The sequence below is a fragment of the Bos mutus genome, chromosome X (assembly GCF_027580195.1).
Source record: "Bos mutus isolate GX-2022 chromosome X, NWIPB_WYAK_1.1, whole genome shotgun sequence".
NCBI lineage: Eukaryota > Metazoa > Chordata > Mammalia > Artiodactyla > Bovidae > Bos > Bos mutus.
The window spans coordinates 34,688,432-34,703,034 of record NC_091646.1 but is presented as its reverse complement, the minus strand read 5'-3'; the positions used below and the strand labels follow the sequence as shown (position 1 = coordinate 34,703,034).

Below are 14,603 nucleotides of genomic sequence, written 5' to 3'. Positions count from 1 at the left end.
TGCGACCCCATAGACGGCAGCCCACCAGGCTCCCCCATCCCTGGGATTCTCCAGGGAAGAACACTGGAGTGGGTTGCCATTTCCCTCTCCTATGCATGAAAGTGAAAGGTGAAAGTGAAGTCGCTCAGTCATGTCCGACCCTCATCGACCCCATGGACTGCAGCCTTCCAGGCTCCTCCATCCATAGGATTTTCCAGGCAAGAGTACTGGAGTGGGGTGCCATTGCCTTCTCTGAGTGAAAAATGTCACGTTAGGTAAGTGAAAAACATTACAATCAGCTTGTGCAGTACGATATCAATTTTCTTTATTACATAAATATATTAAAACACACACATACGCACTAAAAAGTAATATTTAAAAATCTGATTACCTCAGAGTAATAAGATTAAAGGAAACTTTCATTTTCTGTATCTTGATTTTCTGTTTCTTTTTTTCTTTCAGGTTTTTTTGGTTGCTGTTTGTCTTTTACCATGGGTGTGTATGACTTTTGTAATCAGAAAAAAAAAATAAAAACAAATTTTTAGTGTCAGATGGTGATACTGTTTTCCTGTTGGGAACAAATGAAAAAAGAGACAGTTCAAAGGATATACCAACACTAATTCTTCCAACTTTATGCTGAACAATATATTGCAGGACACACCCTTGGCCATGATGTTTCTAAGTCAGCTGGGAACAATGAAAGAGAAGAGAGAAGAGATGAGCCTCCTTCTTGCTTCCTCATGAATGAACCACAGGAAAGCATGATTTATATTTTAACTCTAATCAATAAAGCTAGCATTTCTTTCATCAAGGTGGAGTTTCTCAATTCCTTTTCATCAATTAAGTAAACAAAGCACAGTTTGGCATGTCTGCCTAAAATTCAGGAGTAATGAAATTCATTACACATTGACCCATAATTCATAAAGTATGAAAAGAATTGACAGATTGCTCAAAAATACACATACTTGCCCTCACAAAACCCACCATTTAAAAGGGCACTTAAATATGGCTGAATCAAAATTCTCTGTGTTGCCTTGGAGAAGACAAACTGATTTATTGAGACACATGGATCACTGTAGCAATTCCTATACAACTAAAGGTGAGGATTCCTTCACATCTTGATCTGTGAAGACACTTGTTCTAGCTGGGAAAGCACGAAATAACCATTCACCCCCTTAAAAAAAAAGAAAACCATAATAACTCTCCTACATACATCACCACCTCCATGCGTAAAATAAAAGCTAGATCCTTGCTTACCAGTTTTTGCAAACATACCACTAAGGAGACATTTAATAATTTAATAGCCTTATTTTCATTCTTTATACCTAGTTTCTATCATTATCCTTTCCTTTTCTTAAAGGGAAAGAAGTAAAAATGAGGGCTTTATTGGTGATGTTAAATTGAAGGAATTAAAAAGACAGCCGAAAACAAAAGGTCACTCTGAAAGGTGATGGATATATTAATTAACTTGACTCTGGTGATTATTTCATAGTGTATATGTACATTGAATCATCAATTTGAACACCTTAAGTATATACAACTTTTATTTGTCAATTATACCTCAATAAAGCTGGGAGGAAAGAGAGATCAGATTGTAAAAAAAAAATGCACATATATGAATATTTAATCAAAAAATTGTATCACAGCTTACCTGCCCTAAAGATCAAATGTAAGAACAGCACTCTGTGGTAATGAATCCTATATCTCCATAGCAAAGTGATAAAAAAGTGATATGATTATGTGGATCACGGAGGTTAAGGTACATATATATACATTGCCATTCAGGAGATGGGACTGGAGCCGCTGGTTCAATCTCTGGGTCAGAAAGATCCCCTGGAGTAGGAAATGGCTACCCACTCCAGTATTCTTGCCTAGAGAATTTCACGGACAGAGGAGCTTATGGGCTATAGTCTATGGGGTCGCAAAGAGTCAGACACAACTTAGCTGCTAAACAACAATAGAACTACTTCAGGTAATTCAAATGAAAGTAGAGATGTCACTTCCAGCCTTAAATTACTCGTATTGGTGCTTCAATTTTCCCAGTGTGTTTTAAATATTCAGTTATAGAATTGAGGAGAAATCATCTATTCCACATTTCCTGGAAGAACTATAGCCAAACTATTTCCACAGTGGATAAGAATCTGCCTGCCAATGCAGGGGACATGGGTTCTATCCCTGGTCAGAGAAGATTCCACATGCTGCAGAGCAACTAAGCCCATGTGCTGCAACTTCTGAGCCCATCCTCTAGGGCCCATGAACTGCAACTACTGAGTCTGTGTGTCATAACTATGAAGCTCATGGGCCTAGAGTCTGTGCTCCACAACAAGGGAAGTCACTGTAGTGAGAAACTCACACATCATAAGGAAGAGTAGCCCCCACTTGTCACAGCTGGAGAAGGCTCACGTGCAGCAATGAAGAGCCAGTGTGACCAAAAATAAATAATTAAAAATTAAAACAAAAGAAAACCTGCACAGACAGAAAACTAGTTTTTAAAGTATCAGTTTTGGATGAGCAAATCCTTTATAAGAGCTTAGATATATGACAAGATTCAATGCTTTCTGAATGGTGGTATTAGAGAAGACTCTTGAGAGTCTCTTAGACTGCAAGAAGATCCAACCAGACAATCCTAAAGGAAATCAGTTGTCGATATTCATTGGAGGGATTGATGTTGAAGCTGAAACTCCAATACTTTGGCCACCTGATGCGAAGAACTGACTCATTGGAAAAGACCCTGATGCTGGGAAAGATTGAAGGTGGGAGGAGAAGGGGACGACAGAAGATAAGATGATGGGATGGCATCACTAATGTGATGGACATGAGTTTGAGTAGGCTCTGGGAGTTGGTGATGGACAGGGAAGCCTGGTGTGCTGCAGTCCATGGGGTTGCAAAGAGGTGGACACGACTCAGCAACTGAACTGAACTGAGATCTATGACCTTCTAGCTTAAAAGTGAAATCATTCTAGCCCAATCAAAAGGATTTCAGATGCTTGTAGTTGACCTTGGTCTGATAATTTATTATATAATTTTCCTTAGTGAGGGAAACAGTACATGTGGCAAAAAAAAATCAGTTTGTTTTTCCCTTTGTGATTTTGACTGCTGAGCGTTCCAATAGGCAAAATAGAGGGCGGGAGGGCAGAGGACTAAATCTGTGACAGATGGAATGATGTGGAAATGATGTGCCGTGGAGAGACTTGTGCTGATGTACTGGATATTCAAATCACTCGATCGACGCTAATCCAAGTCTCTTTAAAGTCCAATACGTGAGAGGCAATAGAATATTTAACAAAATTATCCTTTGCTTTCAGATTTGTTTTGTCTATATTTTCATATTTTCCTAAGATCTGGACAGTAGGCCAGTCAAGAAAATAAAGGGAACGTGTAAGCTCTGTTTCTATTTTGTGATGGCTTACTTTTGTTCTAAATGATGAATAAATAAAGTGGAGAGTCAAGATCCAATTTCTAGTCTCAATACTCTTTATGTATTAAAAACTGGCATAAAATAAAAGGAAATTTCCCATCTTAATCTTTCGAGTTTGCTTCCCAATCAGTAGAACAGTGTCTGTCTGATCAATAGGTAGTGGCTGCTTGAAGTACCACGTGAAAAAATGATCCAGGGCCACATGTAGGACAGTCTGAAAGAGTGACTTGATAGATGAATATGTGCTGTCACACTCACCAGTTGCTTGAAAAGGGAAAGGGAAAAAAGAAGCACACACATTGTGTACTGGTTATTCAAAATGCACTTTTTATTCACTTTAACACAGATGATTTTTTTTTTTTACAGTTGAAACAAAATATCTGATACACAATTTTGAGTTTTTAGCAGCACCTGCAACAAGAGGATTGTGGAATACCTCAGGGTACAATAGAGATGGCTGAGGCAGGCACAAAGTAACCTGAAATTCATCAGTCCACTGAAGATATATGAAAACTGAGGCCCCCTGAATGTTAGCCCAATACATGAAAATAAATTAAGAGATATTCTGTATGATGTTTTAACGGACCGTTGAAAACAGTATAGTTTCAATTAGAAACATCTTGTTCCAAAAAATCCAGTGTTCATGAAAAAAACACCTACTGAAAATATTGCACTGCACATTCTAGAGTACACAATTTTCTATATGCACAGTTCCTGGTACTCACAGATTTCAGCCTTTGGTGTTTTTTTTTTTTTAATCTTAACCAAATGCTATGTCAGCACCCCACTAAGTATTACTCACCAAAATGCCACCACTTTTTGTCACTTAATATTAAGTGTTTTTGTTAATATATTATGTAGTGATTTGGTAGGAAAAAACTGGTATGGCTAAGAGAAAAGGGGCTTCAACTGACCTGCCAATAAAATTAACACTTGTCTTGGATGGACAGGAGGCCTATGAATGGGATACCCAAGTAGTTTTTATTTTTTTGCTTAGATGATCACGTGCCATTCTCATAGTGACAAGTACTTTTGTGAGTGGATGGAGGTCTTTATGAAGGCCTGAGATCTACAAATAGAAACTATTGTAAGCTGAGTGCAAGTAGAAAGAGAAGGCCTCAGGTCTCATGCACTTAAAAACAATTAGCAATTAACAGTTCTGATGTACAGATTTTCACTCTAACATGATTGTAGCAAAATGATCATAGTACTTGGAAACCAGTGTGGCTGGCTATAGGCATAGGCAGGATAGGGACCAATACTTAAGAGCTGTGGGGTCCCAGTTCTGGCTTCGACTTCTGGCATCAAAGTTAGTTAGACAATGGGGTCAGGACCATATTTATATTGGAAATATTGAGTATGACTGGATTAAAATATCATCTTCCACTTATCAATGTTGCCAAAAAGTCCCAGAGCTCTTAAAGCACATAAGGTCCCACTTGTAAGGCTGATTCCATATGTGGCTACATTGGAGAGTTCTAGGCTATATTCCTGTGAAAGCTCCGGCCCCCTTCCCGACCTAGGTCTTTTTTGCGGTCATTTTTAACTGTCCCTCACTACCTTGGGTCACTATTTTATCATTGATGTTGTAAAAGTACAGATTAAAAGCTATGCAGGACAAATAAATCAACTGACAAGAACTAGACTGCATATTTATAATAAAGTATATAGCTGGCAGTCATGGTAATCAAACTCTGACAAACCGTTTTTGTATTTTAATATGGTATCCTCAGGATGTTTATATTGGGCATGTAATGATTACTTGGAGTTCAAGAATTTTTCCTGACATAGTGCAAAAGCAAAAGAAAGAGCTATGTAGTTGCTGTTAAAGGCTGATCCCAGAATAGTCTGAGAAATTTTAAAGTCCCTTTCCATAGTCGTAGCTGTTGTCTTAAGATATATCTAACTATAACATGGCACTTAAATGTAGTTTGTAGCTCATAGATTCCTAGAACTTAGAGCTGAAAGAGACCTTAAACCAAACATCTAGCCAGTAAAGAAATTCTTTTTATGGTATTTTAACAGATGGTCATCTAGCATCTTGAATATTTTCACTGGAAGAGGGTTCACTATTAAGGCAGACCATTCCACTACTGGACAACTCTAATTATGAGTTCATTCTAATGCTGGGTTAAAGCATGTTCTCTTGTTACTTTCAACATCCTAGTTTGGCCAGCTGAACATGCAGTGCAACATACAATAAATCAGTTCCTTCTTCTACAATAAATATTCGAGTTAAGGTACCTTATGAGAAAAGCCCAGTATCCTTGAATCTGTTCTGAAGGCTTCTCTGAGAGCACAGTATGGTAGACCAAAGGACCATCACAATTATGAGCAGAGTGCACTGGATTCAAAGCCGTATACTAAGCAGCATTGCTAGATAAGAGGTTGTCAGAGAAGCAACACCCCTGTGCAGCGGAAATAAAATCAGACCAGCCATCTATTTGCAAGGGTGGTTGGCATAATGAAGCATAATCCATTCACAAGGACCCTGTTACTTCAAATACAATGAGTGTAATAAATTTCCAGAGTCATTAGTGTATCTCTTACCGAGATGGCATTTTTTTAAAGCTCAGATGGGAGCAAACCATACACAAGTGTTTAAATGAGGCAGTGTACATCATTATATTTTGCACTCTTAATCTTTACCACCTCTTTATAATTCATTCAAGCTTAGGACATCCTGGTTTGCATTATTGTGTTTATTGTAGTACATCTCAGAGTCTTATTTTTTTTCCCCTTTGGCAGACATGTCAGAAACTGCTTGGCAAGTGTCAATGGTGACATTTGTTAGTTGATTAATGGAACGCTTTAAGGGATAGCTGTAGCTCTTTAACTCCTTCATGCCGCTGGTTCTAAGATTAAACTGTGATTTGAAAAATATTTAAATCTGTCAGGACTAAAGTTTTCTGAAATGTCCTGATACACACAAGAAGGAAATAGCAGAAATTACACAAAATACAGTTGGCTTGATAAAGCTTTTTTTTTTTTTTTTTCTTTAAATCACTCTACAACTTCAACTTGAAAGGCTCTGGTTCACATCAGAAACTTATCTCTTATCCTTTTGTATGTGTGTGCACTAATAGAGGGGCACAGTGATTCTCACACTACTGACTGATCAATTTGGGGCACATTTTAAAACAGCTTCCTACTTTTAACAGCATGAAGATCCTGCTTTGGAACCACTGTTCAAGTCAATAGTGTGACCTAACATGCAATGCTCCAGTTGTTCCTCTACAGCCAACACCTGTCTGACAGCTTCTTCAAAGGCCACTGTCACATTAGTATCATCTTTGGCACTTGTTTCTAGATAAGGGTAATCTCCATTCTCCATGCACCAGGACTGCGCCTCCTCAGTAGTCACTTGCCTATCCTCTTTGTCTACTTTGTTCCCCAGAACTACAAAGGGGAAGTGCTCAGGGTCTTTCACATCTGCGTAGTAGATGAATTCTTTCTGCCAATTACCCAGGTTCTCAAAGCTCTGCCGGTCATCCACGCTGAAGGTCAAGAGGCAGCAGTCTGCTCCCCTGTAGAAGGGTGTCCTAAGGCTCTTGAAACGTTCCTGCCCTGCAGTGTCCCAGATCTGGAGAGTTACAAAACGTCCATCTACCTCCAAATCTCGATTTAAGAACTCTACCCCTATGGTGTGAAAAGCCTGGGAGTCAAATTTATTGGTTACATAACGGTTCATGAGTGAGCTTTTCCCAACTCCACCGTCACCCAAGAGAATGACCTTTAAGAGCAGGGATTTCCCACTCATTGTTGCAGCACCAGATGGAGAAGAGTTTATAACCAAGAGATCCTGAAAATAAAAGAAAAAGTAGGAGGGAAAACAGTTAAACCTGAAACTGAAATCAACTTCATAGTAAATCAATTTCTTCTGAATTATGAGGCCTTCTTATTTACCTTTTCTCTTATTTCATGTTCATTAAATGATATAGTATAGCAGAAGGAATAAAATTCTTTTTTGTATAAGGGAGAAAATAGGTCTTGTTTTTCTGAAGTCTCTTGCCTGTGTCAGGAAAAATGGCTGAATGCCATGGATAAATGGACTAGCAGATGGTGCTATAATCTGGTTCAGTTCTGACCCTATTCTAGGGGAGAAACCCTAGAACAGGAATGCTACTCAAATGTGTAACATCTTAGCTTCTGGTTTGGACAATTCCAAACAAGAGGCAAAGAGTATGAAATTGATTAGAGGGGTCTGAAGTCTGTTCCTGACGGACCCAAGAACAACTGAGGAGAGAAAGCTGTGTAGGCTGGAAACTTGATTTTGTTAGTAGAGGTTTTGGTTAGGATTACATTGGACCCCAGAACTTTGGAAAGAGAAAAAGACTAGCTTTCTTCAGGAATTTGCCCCATTATATTAATACTTGCATTGTTATGGATACCCTCACAAGTAAAGGATCTTCCATAATCTTTTCTTCATGGAACAATGGTACTCAAGTTGATGATTGTAGACTGATATTATTATAAACAGCTATCATTAAGGAAGAGAATCTTGGATAGCTTATTAAATTCTGGATTTAGGTTCTAATTCCATAATGACACCAATGAAAACATACTGTAAACTCTAAACAGCTAATGATTATACAGTATCTTTATTGTTACCTCCACATGTCTATACATGGACTATCTAGAACACATCTTAAAAAGATCAAATGTTTACTGAACAACTACCTTGTACTAGAGTCTGTCAGGTTCTTTCAAATTAGGTCCATTGTGGAAACTCAACAATGATGATGTTTGCTGCTGCTGCTGCTGCTAAGTCGCTTCAGTCGTGTCCGACTCTGTGCGACCCCATAGACGGCAGCCCACCCACCAGGCTCCCCCGTCCCTGGGATTCTCCAGGAAGAACACTGGAGTGGGTTGCCATTTCCTTCTCCAGTGCATGAAAGTGAAAAGTGAAGTTGCTCAGTCGTGTCCGACTCTTAGCGACCCCATGGACTGCAGCCTACCAGGCTCCTCCATCCATGGGATTTTCCAGGCAAGAGTACTGGAGTGGGGTGCCATCACCTTCTCCGTGACGATGTTTATTGGGTGTTATTTATAAAGGTGACCCAAATAGATGAAAACTAATCACTCCTCAAAAGAGCACTTGTTATATCTCATATTTACACTTAGGTGATGATAATATTGCATATATATACTGCACACAGAATTTGTAGTGACAAATAAAATAATTAGCATACAAAAAATTTTGAAATAACACTAAGAAATGAACACACGCAAAGGAGCACACACATTTGAAATGTAACTTGAAAACCTCAGTAGTCCTTAGAGTTATGTTGTTTTGTAGGTGTACTATGTATTTTTCTAAATATTCATTTTAAGAGATCCAATAAAAACATATAAAACAGATACCTACCCAATTGAGAATAAAATGTAAACCTACCCAGTTGGGTCTTTGTCACAATTTTAGTCTTTTTCTTGTTGTTGTTATATTCTCTCTTTTTATGATTCTAAAAAACAGATTGGGAAACATTATTTTTAAAAATTTATTTAAAAAATAAGTTACGGCTATCTATATAGAAATACACTCAAGTCAGGAAAAAGATCAATCTCAATTTACCTACAGAGGATGCTTTTCACAAATATATTTAAGAGTTCAAATGGCTAAAAATGTCTATCATGGACAAAATAATTTTATTGGATGAACATTAACTCTGTCCTAACTTGAATGTACTTTATATGGACTGCAAGGAGATCAAACCATTCAATCCTAAAGGATATCAATCCTAAACATTCATTGGAAGGACTGATGCTGAAGCTCCAATGCTTTGGCTACCTGAATCGAAGAGCCGACTCATTAGGAAAGACCCTGATGCTGGGAAAAATTGAGGGCAGGAGGAGAAGGGGACAACAGAAGACAAAACAATTGGATGGCATCACTGGTTCAGTGGACATGAGTTTGAGCAAGCCGTGGGAGATGGTGAGGGACAGAGAAGCCAGGTGTGCTGCAGTCCATGGGGTCGCAAGGAGTTGGACATGGCTGAACGACTGAACAACAACCAAAACTGTTTTACATTGTCTCTCTATTGAACTCTCCACTCAAAGTAAAAGTAAATCAAAGAAAGTAGATGATATTAAGGAAAGGGAAAGTACAGAGGAGTTTAAGATATGTTGAAATTCTAAGTCAGACATGAAACTCCTTCCCTTTGTACCTACCAATGTGCCGATCTCCAAGAAAGTGATTAATGTACTCATCAATCTGCCTGGAGGGTATCTCTGCAATTGATTCCAGAAGATGAGAGAGGAAAAAAATATGTTTGGGGATTCCTTGTTTACCATATGTAGTCTTGGCTAATTTACTAAATTTTGGTTGTCTTAAACACAGGTTTTAGCATTTAACTGGCTTTATTAAATTCAAATACAACTTCATTTAAAATTATAATTAATTAGGGCAAACATCTTATTTCAGCAACATCAAGAGTACTGATCTAAAAAGAAAAAAACAGTTCCTAGTTTGTTGAGTGTTCTAACTGAGGAATTAAGAAGCTTTTAAGAGATCTCCATTGCTTAGCAACCTCATGCTAATTTTTATATTGGTCTGTAGGATAACTCTACAGAGCAGAACTCTGGAACTCTCACTTGAAGGAAGTACTTAGGCACAATACTGACAGTATTAAGGGCCCATGCCAAGTGAGCATCCTTAAGTTCCTAGCAAACAGGTGTTCACATCATTAAACAACTCACTAACTCTACATTTCCGGCTGCTGCAGATAAACTCAAATGATGGGTCAAGGACTGAGTGAATATGGAAACCAAACACTCAGCTCCAGGAATAATGATGAAGTATTAATAACTATCTGAGATAGTGCTGCAATTGCTTGTGCATCCCCTATTTGGTTGTTTGCACACATAACTTCTGGGTGCATAGGCTCTACAGCAGGGAAGAGCAACGTGGTTCAGTGTCAAGTGCACCGGGCTGGTAGCAATCAGGACACAAGAGTCTTCATCACTACTTTCCTACTCATTTCTTTTATGAACTTGGGCAGGTCACTTAATCTTGCTGTGTTCCTTCCTATATAAAAAGAGAACTGATAATACCTATCCTACTTAACTCACAGGATTTGGGAGGAAATGAATAGCTTAAGAAATTTGCAAAGATTTGTAAGCATTTATTGAAATTTTTGGCTTGAGGTTTTCATTCCTCTTGCTCTTCACCTCCTTTCATTCATTGGTGGGGGCCTTGTGACTCCATATTATCTCTTCTCAGAAAGGGCCTGCCAGTGGGAGGATAACACTCCTTCCTTTTCTCTTTCTTCCATATCTGAGAATGTCCTGTTCCCCAAAAGTTTTGATTATCTGCATATACCACAGAATCTTAGCACTGGAGGGACCTTACGGGTCTTCTGGCCCAATACTGCAACTGATGCTTGAGAAAACATTTGAGTGCCTGTTGTGTGCTCTGTTCTTACTAAGGTGATCCTCCACTTTCCTCTGTTGTCTCCAACTCCCCTTTATTTGCTGGAGGTAAAAATGAATACAGTTTAGGCTTATCTCCTTGCCTTCAGTCACTAAGTCCTGCTCATTTTTCCTTGTGATATCCTTTTTCAGTCTTTTACTACTATCTTCATTTTGGTCCACATCTCTTTGTATCTAATCTATTGTGAAAGCTTCTTAGCTCTTGTCTCCCTGCCTCTAGATTCTCCTTACCTAATCCATATACTTTGCAAAGCTTCCATCACTTGAGCACCAACTGGGTGTAGACCCTGTTGGAAATCAAACATGTTTGATGCAAGGTCTTAACCTCAAGGAGTTTATAATTTGACATATAAGCTTCAGACCTCCTAGTTGACAGTTGAAATAATATTATACTGCCTTATATTGTTAAAAAATCTTTTTTTCCTGCACAACCAAATTCTAAATTTCTGGATCCTAGGGCCCTTGTTTGTATATGTCTTTGAAGTCCCTTTATGTGGCAGCAGAGGGATAATGGATAAGTATGTGTTTATTATTTAGGTAAATACCCCCAGAACTAATGCCTCTGAATTGATGCAAAGATACAATAGATTCACAGTTCTGTAAGACATCCAAATATTATTAGTTATAAGGTGACTAAAGAGCAGAAGTCATGGACTTACCTGGATCACTTTCTAGATGAGACTTAACAGGAATTCCACCTGTTGAAAGTCAGTGGAAATGCTCCAGTTTTCCTCCCTCTCCCCTCACATTTCAAATATATAAATTTCTCAATTTTCAACAAAAACAAGAGCAGAATAATTATCCCCACTTTATGTTTTCAGAGGGTGCTGGCATCATCATCATCATTTGAGTGTGATACCCTTTAGTACATACTTTAAAAGAACTAGCACAGCGTAAAAGTAAATCAAATGATTTTTTTCTTCAGGATATGCCACATATCCTTCAAAGGAGGTAGCATTAAGTAGGCAAGGAAATTCTTGGATAACCCTGAGTGCATTTAGTAGGAAAGTCAAATCCCTTATACATCCCTTAAGGGTCCCTTATTAGTTTAGGATTTGGACTAAAATGTTTATTCTAATTTTGGCCCTATTCAGAGAAAGATCTGCCTTTAAATGACTCAGACATCCCAGAGATACCATTCCCTACTTCACCTACTTCACTCCCCAAAACAGATTAACAAATATTCTCTAAGGATAGTTTATTCACTTTTTTTCCTCCAAATAGGGTCTCAGTCTTGGACAGTAAGGTGAATTAGGAATTGACATGTGATACTCCCTAGCTTTCTTTGTTCTCCCCCTCTTTTGTTACCTTCTGAACCTGTTGTACCTGCACCCACACAGGCTTATTACAATTATTGTATTTAGTTGAGGATACTTGTGGGTGGGGATGGAGGTGTGTGAGGAGGCAGTACAATGGTAAGAAAGAGGTGAACCTTTGAAAATAGTACATTTCAGTGTGATGATGGAGAGAAAAATAGAAAAGTAAATTGGAAACATCAGTTTGGCTGCCATGAGTAGGATGATGCTCATATCCATAATGCAGATTGTTTGGGAGCAAGTTTTGAGAGAGATGTGTACCACAGGGCTGAAGGTAGGAGGAAGAGAAGCTGAGGAGGGCTAGGCAGTGGGTGAGAGTGGCTGTGGTAGCAATCTGCACGAGGGGGAGGAGCCATAGTTAGAGCTGTGGGGAATGCCCACCTCATGGTGACACATCGGTTGAGACTATTCAACTCACTGTGGATTCCTGGCACAATATTTGGAAATACTACACTGGCGAATTGAGTGGGGCTTTCCTTAATCTACATAAAAATCAATGCAAATAGGAAATGACTGGATCTTTGAGACCCTCTACTTGAAATGGTATAGATTGTTTCCAATACAACCTGATGCTTGGGGTTGGGAATGGGGGATGGTTCCGCAGCAGGGAAACCCTCTGACGCACTGGATTCATTTGGCAGAGCTAAACAAGTTATCAGCTACATCCATACTCTGAGTCCAAATGCCACAGCTGTCATTGCCACTGAAAAGCTATTTTTACATTTATGCCCATATGTATATCTTACATGCAACTAGAAGGGTCCAAGGTGGAATTTCACCTCTAACCTCTCCTCACAACGACGGCTCTGGGGGCTATGAGCCCGAAGGCAAACTAGAAAGCAATTTGGCACTGTCCCCAGGCCACTTCTTCCTGAGTAGACAGCCTGGAGAAGAATAGGTAAGGTCTGGGTGACATTAAGTAAGCAAGGTACAGGGAAAAGAAGCTTCCTTAGGAGGCTGGGAATGCTGGCATCTCCGTGACAGGGGTCCTGTTAGCATCGAAGACCCAGAAAGTGAAGATGTCACCCATAGGTCCAACTACCTCGGACCCAGATCGTCTCACTTCATCCCCAGCTCTGAGAAGCCTCAGCTGTGGCGCATGCGCACTGAGCCACACCCGCTCCCCACGGAGCCCTGCGCCTCTGCCCGGCTTTGGCAGCTGCTCTGGATTACTCAGCAACGCCCCCCTCCACCATCACCTACCCCCGCCCCTGCAACTCCGACGCCGGCGGCGCCCAGGCCCCTTTCACAAGGTGCAAGTGCCCCCGGGGATCATCCAGACCTCCCTTTCTCCCTCTGCCCCCAGGGGCCCCATCTCCCCGCCTCCCGGGTCCTCGAGCCGCTCAGCCACTCTCGCTGCACCCTCACCGGCATCTTACCCAACACAATGGGAGCGAGGCGGGAGAGGGCCGCGGGGGCCAGGCCGGTGAGCCCTCCGTGCCGGCAATCCGGTTTCGCGGCGACACCGTCACCGCTCCTGCCGCCTCCTCGTCCTCAACGGGGCGGCAAGTGCAGCTTGGACCTCGGTGGCCTGACAGCTGCCGCTCGCGCCCGCCGCTGCCGCCGCGCAGCGTCTCGCGCCCGCGCCCGCCAGAGGAGGGGGCGGGGCCCGCGCCGCCTCCTATCGCCCCTTTCCCGGCGTGGAGGACCCGGGGTAGCCGCCTCCCGCCATCGCGGGTAGGGAGCACTCTCTGGCTCGCTCACACTTCTTTCAGGCTCAGTGGCCAACCCTGGTTTCCCTTTGTCCTCCTTCCCTCCCATCGCGGATCAGTAGGCACAGTGACAATGGACCCACAAACATTGCTCTGCCACTTAGCTCATCCATAGCCACAGCCCCATTTCTGGCAATTACCTTCGACCTCCTGCACAACTTGGCGACTAAACCATCACCTACCTCATTTACCCTACCTTCAAACCCACTGCTTTTCTCAAGAGAATAGCACATACACTTAATTATTCTTGTTTAAAATAATTCAGGGAAATACATAATCACGACACATTACTAGGCCCTGTAGCTGGCTACTGCTCATGAAATTCTCATGGCAATCCAAAAGGAAAGGTTCTCATCTGTAGCTCAGGCATAGAAAGCACACTGCCCTTTACCCTTACAGGTTACCATTCTGGAAGGCCACCCTGAGAGTTCCACCTGAGGTTCCTGAGAGTTCCACCTGAGGTTCCCAGAAACGTTACTGGGGTAGAATGCAGTGTTCCAATTGGGCCTATCCACCTACCCAATCACTTCTTTTTGTCTCCTGTGCCCCTCTGGTGTTGTGCTGTACTGTGCTTAGTCGCTCAGTTGTGTCTGACTCCTTGCGACTCCATGGACTGTAACCTGCCAGGCTCTTCTGTCTATGAGGATTCTTCAGGCAAGTTTACTGGAGTGAGTTGCCATGCCCTCCTCCAGGGGATCTTCCTGACTCGGGGATCCAACCCAGGTCTCCCGCATTGCAGGCGGATTCTTT

General features: G+C 41.0%; 1 protein-coding gene across 2 annotated transcripts; it reads right to left on the bottom strand.

Moving 5' to 3' along the window:
• Window positions 1-3,724: 3,724 nt before the first annotated feature.
• Window positions 3,725-13,711, bottom strand: RAB9B (RAB9B, member RAS oncogene family). 2 transcript variants are annotated; one of them, XM_014479494.2, is made up of 3 exons: window positions 13,521-13,711; window positions 8,766-8,859; window positions 3,725-7,199 (listed from the first exon to the last, which is right to left on the bottom strand). In XM_014479494.2, the coding sequence occupies exon 3, from the start codon at window positions 7,155-7,157 to the stop codon at window positions 6,552-6,554; it is 606 nt and encodes a 201-aa protein (XP_014334980.1). In that variant the 5' UTR covers window positions 7,158-7,199; window positions 8,766-8,859; window positions 13,521-13,711; the 3' UTR covers window positions 3,725-6,551. The 2 variants fall into 2 exon arrangements, with proteins under 2 accessions (XP_014334980.1, XP_014334979.1); XM_014479493.2 differs by having other exon boundaries at window positions 8,793-8,859.
• Window positions 13,712-14,603: the final 892 nt, after the last annotated feature.

Coding starts and splice junctions, on each gene's coding strand:
- RAB9B (XM_014479494.2), bottom strand. CDS start 7,157: ATGAGTGGGAAATCCCTGCTCTTAAAGGTCATTCTCTTGGGTGACGGT.